This window comes from Aulostomus chinensis, chromosome 2 (genome assembly GCF_037954235.1).
Source record: "Aulostomus chinensis isolate RoL2024-O1b breed Wild chromosome 2, RoL_Achi_v1.0, whole genome shotgun sequence".
Lineage (NCBI taxonomy): Eukaryota > Metazoa > Chordata > Actinopteri > Syngnathiformes > Aulostomidae > Aulostomus > Aulostomus chinensis.
In genome coordinates, this window is record NC_141321.1 from 28484598 (window position 1) to 28492781 (window position 8184).

An 8184-nucleotide genomic window follows, 5' to 3' on the forward strand; every position below is an offset into this window, starting at 1 on the left:
TTATTTGTGTAAAATGCCACATCCAATTATTTCTGGCCAGGTGTTGGGGGCGGGGGGGGGGGGTTCTATTATTCCCACCACCGGGGATATTATGTGTTAGGTGCCATATATCTGTTCGCAAGATTGTGCAAATACCTGTTGGATGGATTGAAGTACCCAATATATATTTTGAGTAAATCTAAAAACAGGGCATATATGGACATTCATTTTGAGCACTAGACAGTTTTTCCAGGACTGCCTGGACAATAATATCATTCAAGTCCACCAACTTTCCAACAAAGATTGATTGTTCTTAAAAAAAAAAAGAAAAAAGTTTGAATTACATTTTACACAGAAAGAAGATGGACTGGTCTTTCATGCTAATCCAACTGGTGCTTTAAAGCTTTTGAAACTCTTATAGTCTTAAAAATAAATTGTCAGATTGGAGAAGAAATATCTTTATTGGCAATTTATACGTCCCTCATAAAAATAGCTTAGAATACGTCTCCAATATAAATGCGCTCTGGTCTTTCTATTTATGGTGACTTGAATTGGAAAAAGACATGAAAACCGTTCAGAAGATAGAAAGGGTAACATAACATCCAGTGTATACTGATCTCAAAACTAACATTGAAAGGATATTTGATTCAAAAAAGTGTATTTTTTTGTCTTTCAGTTACACAAAACCAGGTGTCTTGCACTAACAACACTTCTCCACAATGCAGAAAGAGCCAGCTATGTGTATTTAGCTTGTAGCTACTGGCTCCCAACTACAGGGAACAGCAAAACTGGTCAAAAAGGTCTGTTTGAGTTGCCTCAACTGAATGCTCCAGGTGGTCATGAGCCAGCTGCCAAGTCTCCATAGTGGGCGTTTAGCTGTCCCATGACAGAAAAGCTGACTTGCTCACTAGCTCACCTCTGTATCTGCTGCTCTTTCCCTCTTGCTGTGACAGCAACCTCCAGCTGTCTCGCTAAGCCCAGACGACTCTCTAGCGAAGGGACTCACATCCCTGCCAGGTGAACCGTTCAACGTACGTTCCTCTGCCGGGATTACAAAGCTCTTTGTCGCCTTTGTCAAGCCACAATTTTAACTTTATATGTATATATATATATATATATATATATATATATATATATATATAAGTATATGTGTGTGTGTGTGTGTGTATGTGTATATATATATATAAAATTTATTTATTTATTACTTGAAATAATGTGTTGGAGTCTTGCATCTCATATTCACAGGACCGGTCTACTCTGTTCACGAAGCCTTTCCATTAATGTTATAGTTAATTGCATTCAAGGCCTTGCCAAACAAGTTCACAATGCTCATTAAGCTCACTGACTTCGGGCCATACATCACCAAGCTGGCCTCCTCCTGTTAGCCCTCTGCCAACGTGAATAAGAATAAATAACCAAGTGCAATCGGTCCAAATGGATCAAGTCCTGACTGTGCAATGAGTCATTTCACAGGGTTGTATGTTTTTTTCAAACATTTTACGACCAAAACAGTAACAATCACAGAAGAGCCAATGTTCTGAACGATAATGTCTGATATGAAGATGGGTTTATTTTTATAAAATTATGACTTAAGGACTCTTGTCTTTTGCTATTTTCACTATCCTCTCAAGAAATCTAGGCCTTGGAGGCTGCGTTCCAGGAGTGCACTTGTAGTTTTTATCAATATCCTAACACAGCATGATCTAGAAATGAAATGATGATTATTAGATTATTCAATAAAATATTGAAATATTAATGAAGTGGATATCTTATGCAGCCAGAGCCATGTAGAAACGGGATGAGCATTAAACCTCTCTCTTCCTGGCGCCAGTTAAACTTCAGGAGTCGCCAGCTGATTTTTGTTGAAGGTTAACATTATGATAACCCCACAAAGACTGTGTTCAGTGTTTGGATGAGCAGTTCTCCAAAAAGAAAGAAGAATAAATACAATAAAAAAAAAAAAAAAGTTGCCAGCAGCAGTTTTTTTTTAAGCCAAGAAAGCAGTTCAAAGTAAAGAAAAGAAAAGAATGATAAAAAAAAAAGTGTGTGTGTGTTGAGGGAAATGGTTGTCTTTACACTCTAGGAAAAACAGCACATGATAACATAGAGGCAGGAAGGCTTGCAGCTATTTTCATGCTGTGGCACTTCTACCAACGAGGAAATGACCGATCCTAATTGAATTGGTCTTGGCATTGTCCATCACAAATGACACATTATCTGCTGTAATGAATACATTTTGCTGAGGGCCAATATGATTGACAGGCCAGTTGACCCTTTGGGGGCACTGAGCACAACATGTTGATTTTAACCCCATGAATGGACATGCAGCTGAACAGAGGACGGGGCACACTTTCTAGTGAACGCTCTGTTGTCGTGAGTGTTTAAGGTAAAACAACACTGTGTTTGAAACAATCCGTACACACAGCGTGCATTCTCTGCCTCACTACAGATCAGTGTTCCGCAGCTATGAAAACAGTCAAGGGTGGTAACCTCTGACTCAAACTTCAGATTTATTGAATGATCCTCAATTTAGACTTGTGGAAAATAGCTGTACACTATATTTTGAAACGGGAAAAAAAGTAGAATTCTTAAAAAAAAAAATTCCAGATGTGAAACCGTCCATGAATGACCTGACAATGTGAAACTGTATCGGCCTGTGGCATTTTCCTTATCGTGAAGGTGTATTCCAACGTTTACACTGAGAAAAAGCTACAAAATAATAAGCTAATTGTAAATGTAAAACATTTGACAGGAAACAAACATTTGAGGTTAAAACTCTTGGCTTTACAAGCACCTTTGCCCATGTTTGGTGAAGTCCGTTAAGACATGTTTTGTTTCCACTAGAACTGGCTGTCCTTACATGAAAACAGAGAGGCCATAAACCCATCACTATTGAGCAGGAAGGAAGAAAAAAAAAACGGAAAAAAAAACCTCGAGCGCAGCCTGGAATAATTCCAGAGAGTAGTGCTTATTTAATGTAGTACACGTGATGATGTCTAATACATGATACATTAAATAATACAGGCATTTTTCTGACACTTTTCCCTAGTTCATGTGTCCATAGGTCGTTCAGTTCTTACCAACCTGTTGATTTTTATTTTTATTTATTTATCATTCGTCTCTGGCCCTGTAGTGTCAGCCAGGCCTGCAGAGTAACCCCTGCTTTCAGCATATTGTTGCTTCTACGCTCAAACAGAATCAGTCACTAACTTCGCATGAACTCCTTGACAGTCCTGTGAGTTAAGTGGGAAAGGCCTTAAACAGGATCTCCTTCCCTGTGCACCCCTCCGAAGAATCACCTTCATTTGGTAAACTACTTCTGTGAGCTCCCTTCCAACACATTGACTGGCTAATAAAAGAGATGACATGTACGACAATTATGGGACAGCGACACAGTGGCAGTTGCAGCAGGAGTCCAGAGTTTTTTGGTCCTTACAAAAAAACAGTAGTCCTTCATTTTTGAAGTACACGGGGAGCAGCACTGCGGCCATAATTCTAACGTGAGAGCTCTGAGTACCTTCAGCTCCGCGTGTTTTGGTGCTTGCCGTGTGTGTGTGTGTGCGCGCGCCCGAGTGTGCTTGCGTATTGTAAGGAAATAATTTCTCTTAACTATTATTTAATCATTAACCAGTCAGAGGAGATGGTTTACTCACCTCCTCCGTTTTTGTAGCAGAGGTAAGGAAATCTCCACACGTTGGCCAGGTCAACAGCGAAACCAATGACCGACAGGAGAAAGTCTATTTTCTTGCCCCAAGTTTCTCGTTCGCCCTCGCTGGACCCGGGGGGACCTGAGCCGTTGCCGGGAGTGGGAATGATGGAGGAACTGGTGTACTGAACGCCATTCTGATCCTTCACCAGTATTAGTTCAACTTCTTTTTTCTCCACATTGCACTGTTTGAGCGGGGCCACCGACGAGAGCTTGTGCTCTGGCAGGATCTGGATATTCATCTTGGCTGCGGTGCGTTCGAAGCCCACGCTGGACCGGTGCTCTTACGGCCCCCTGCGGGTTCTGGTGGAGGTGATGTTCTGAATCGGTGCGTCTAAATGAAGACGGCAATCCCGCTGACCAAAACTGGATAAGCGAGTGTTCTCCAGCGAAAGTGCAACTGACACATTCGCGGACATGAGCTGGAGGAGAGAGAAGAGACAGAAGGAGAGGTTTGGTGTCTGTGCGTAAAAGTTTGGAGGAGTGCTATTACGCGCCGCGAGAAATACCGCTTGCTAGGGGAAGAATGAACATTATCCCTCCCCCATGGAGCAGACGGATCTGTAGTCTGGGCTACACCATCACATCACTAAGATAATAACATAACGTGCGGTGGGATGCAGAACGGTAGCAGGTGACAAGAGAGAGATAACCTACTTCAGAGCCATACGTCACCGCGCGCACCGAGCGTATTGTTCCCTTAACAATCTAATCAATCCAGCTGTTAGATTAAAAAAAAGCGTTGCTCATACGGATACGAATAGAGATAAATTGTTGTTTGAGTATGTCACCGTCCGTAAACCGATAGAAAGCCATGCAATTGAAAGGCTGGCGTCCGCACTTCGTAAATCTAGGTACACTTCTCCATGACCCGATGCTGCTGATGTCCAGATGCGTCTGAGGGGAGACTGCCCATTCTGAAGAAACTATAAGACTCGCCTTCTCCAGCAGACACGATATAAAATGCGAGCTTTTAAATCGGTTTCCTCTCTCTCCTCCACGTGATATGTTATAATTGACCACTTTCTCTCCGGTTTGATGTCCAGTTTTTCTCCAGTTTGATGTTGTCTTTCTGTCAGAGCTCAAGTTCCCATATACGTGCGCATCATCTCTTAATTTGGCAGCTGAACATTCAGATGAGTTGTGAGATTAATTCCTACTGAGGGGATGAACGTTCCTGTCATCTATATATTGTGTTCAGGGAAAAAATAGATGTAATCTTAATAAGACAATAAGGCAAGGAGTTGTTTATTAATTTGATTAAGACTTTTGACATCTCAAGACTCCCAAAAGAGGGGGGAAAAAAAATCACTTTGCCAATGTAGTTGGTTTTTGGACCTGACAACTTACCAAAAGAATAAAATCACTTTAGCTACAGCTATATATTAGTACTTGAATCTGACATACAAGAAAACTTTTTTTTAATGTTTTGATTTGGACTTTATCTGTTTCTTCTCAGCACCAAACTGATCAAATTACAGTTTTCTAAGAAGCCGTAAAAGCATTGTGTTCCATGTGTAATTCAATTCTACATCAGCTTTTGCCAGGAGCAATGATTTCTATTAGATATGGTTGATCAGTTCATCCCATTAAAGTCAATGAATGTCCTATTTGCTCTTCAGGGCTTGTTTTATGAAACCCTAATAGGGCTGGTTTTGGGCGTTTTGTTTGTGAAGATTGAATAACTGCAGTGATGGTGAAGCAAAGGACCAGGTAACAAGAAAGGATAATATTACTGTTGTTTTCTCCTGACTTAGTTTGATTCTTTGAACTCTTTGGTTTGTGTTTTTGGGTAAATCTGAATACAGTGCCCTGCACTGTCTCTGGAGAGCAGCAGAAGGTTGTGTGTTTAGATCATTAGGGAGAGTATTTATGTTCTCGTGTGGCGTTCAACTTTCGTGGTCTCGTACATCTTTGGGCACAGATAAAGTACAGTAGCAGTTACGGTTTGTTGTAAACTCTCAGATGTCACTTCAGGTTGCCGGTAGTTGCAGATGCATGGAACAAATCCAGCTTTGACAGAAACCAATTGGGAATTGTACCCAACATCTTTCCTTCACCTGTTACCTCAACCCACTTAGATCCCTTCTTCTTGCAGAGTCCATCCCCCTTCTCTCTCTGTCTCTCCCTCTCTCTGTCTCTCTCTCTCTCTCTCTCTCTCTCAATCTTAAGGTTCAAGCTTCCCTATGTTGACCTTAGAATGAGAAGCTAATGAAACCAGACACAGCCTCTCAGCAGTCACAGGATGAACCTCTGCATTTAACCCCAGTATCAGTCAGGGTCACAGCTAAGTCTCTACCTCTGTCTTTGTGCCTCTCATAAATGTGCACAAACATGCGCGGTTACATTACGCATCTCCATAAGCTAGACGTACAGTAAGTGCACAAACACCCTGCTATGCTGATTTTCTCTGAGTTTTTAAAAGTCCAAGTGTCTTGATTGAATTTCAGATTTTAAATTTACTGTCTGAGTTGAACTTTTAAAATGATAGTTAGGGTGACCTTTGCCTCACAAATGAAAAAAAAAGTGTTTTGTTTTTTTCCCCCATTCCATAGACTTAAAGTACCATTACCTCATGGTAACCAGGTCATGGTTTTAGTTTTGAGTGGGGTTTGTTTTGTTCTGCACCCCATTAAAGCTCTCTGGTTTAAAACTCTCCATTCCTCATGAAAGGCCGTGTCTTTAAGCTTCTCTTTCTCTGGACTTTGCTAGTATCTGTAAATATTTAAGCACCTCAGTAATGTTAAGTCGTATTCCCTGTATGTGGTGGTCGTTGCTCAGTGAGAGAGAATTGCATTCAAGTCAGATGTACAGTCACGGAGGACGGTTTTTCAAAGTAACGTACACATCTGGAAGAGTTGATCCGTCACCAAAAGGTGGTTGGCAGCGTGTGCTTCAGTGCACACGAAAACATCTGCAAGAATGTTTGAAATAATAACCTGTTTTGCTTCGACTATATGTATTAAAAAAGAGAGTTTAAGCTTTCAGAAGGAGACACCCTTTCAATCTCCAAAAGATGAAGAACAATGGGGGGGGAGTTTGAATGCTGGGTAGTAATTAGGGGGCACAAAAAGGGAGGCTTGACAGCAGGAGGATTGGCATGATTGCTGTTTGCACTGTCAGCGTGTGGAGGGAAAAAAAAGGATGACAAGTCTCAGAGTAGGAGTCATAATTAGAATAAATATTAAATTAAAATTAAACTTACATTTTTCATTAAAAGATCCCATTTATGCTTTATTTGCTCGTGTGTAAAAGACATATTGTTGTCGTGGTGTGATAAAGGATAGATTTCCTCCACTGGCTCATTGAAGGACAAAGAGATCCATAAGTTAGGATGATTTAACATGTTTCTTTTCTGGTTACACAAGGATGCAATTGAAATTGTTGGGACCCCATAAACACTTTCACACCCTATTTGGCTCGTCTTACTAACAAGTTAAAGACTAATATCTTTGCCACAACCTCACGCTGACCTATCCTCAGCTATTACACTGGAAAAGTTGTTGCCTGTCATCCAAAAAGCCATCTGGAAAAGAATCAAACAGAGACACGTGAAACACCCCAAACACTGAGTAAGAAAACAAACCTTTTCTGTAGATACCGGTACAGATACCGGCGTTAGACCACTGATGTTTGATACAGTCCTCCAAAACTTGCCCTCCCCAGGACCTTCACTGTTTGCACAAACCATCGCACGGGAACTGAGGAACAATCACTTTCCTGAGAGAATAATAGAGAGAGAGAATCAACAAGGTGTCATCTGGTGCGATAAGGAAACGTAACAATGAGGTTTGGAGGAACTCCCCGATGAGCTGAAGGAGACAGCTTGCCAGACTCAAGCCTTCATGAGTCAAAGGTGGTGCTCGATGTGGGCGTGTGAGAATCACATCACATATTTGCAAAAATCAACATTCATGCCAGTGTTTATAGAGGTACCCACCCATGGGTTAAGTGAACTCTTTGCACCAAGCAGCTAGACTGAATTTGAACAAGGTAGTTGGTCCACCTTTGCAAAGGTGTCATGCTGCCAAGATTTGATCAAAATCTGAAACGCCCATGGATCGATCTCTTTCCCGTTGCAAGTAGACAGGAGTTGACCTCTTGTTTGTTGTTTTTCTAGTGTCAGATTTGATGTCACAAATGCAGCCATCGTATTGAAAAACAGAGTATAAGAGCAGTGTTGGTGTTTGTCAATGCTGACTCTGTGTTAGAGTGCTGCTTGAAAGCAGAATTATTAAATTTATAGCCAAGATGACAAAAAAGTCACAGAAATTACCAGAAGCACTAACCAGCTTTTCCTTAGCGGGCACATGTGGGCGTGTTTTGTGTTCTCATCAACGCCAACTGAAGCCAAAGGTGATAATTACTCATGTCTGCTGCAGGGTCATTTGACCCGGGACTGAACGCAGATTAAAACCTTTTCCTTTCGCAGACAAAAAGCCATATGTTAACTCGTATTTAGCAGGTTTTGGTAATGAGGCTTTATGAAAAGGTAAATG

General features: G+C 41.2%; 1 protein-coding gene and 1 long non-coding RNA gene across 7 annotated transcripts in view; one reads left to right on the plus strand and one right to left on the minus strand.

Moving 5' to 3' along the window:
* The window catches only part of slc6a2 (solute carrier family 6 member 2), a 28590-nt gene extending 23956 nt beyond the window's left edge, over positions 1-4634 (minus strand). The window contains exons 1-2 of one of the 4 annotated variants that reach the window (XM_086188879.1): positions 4527-4634; positions 3633-4107 (exon numbers count right to left, since the gene is read on the minus strand). In XM_086188879.1, the coding sequence (XP_086045005.1) occupies positions 3633-3927 (295 nt within the window). In that variant the 5' untranslated portion in view covers positions 3928-4107; positions 4527-4634. The other 3 variants (XM_086188889.1, XM_086188925.1, XM_086188916.1) reach the window with 3 other exon arrangements.
* LOC147269669 (uncharacterized) overlaps positions 1-8184 on the plus strand; it is a 145796-nt gene that overhangs the window by 43658 nt on the left and 93954 nt on the right. The gene's annotated exons all lie outside the window — the stretch shown is intronic.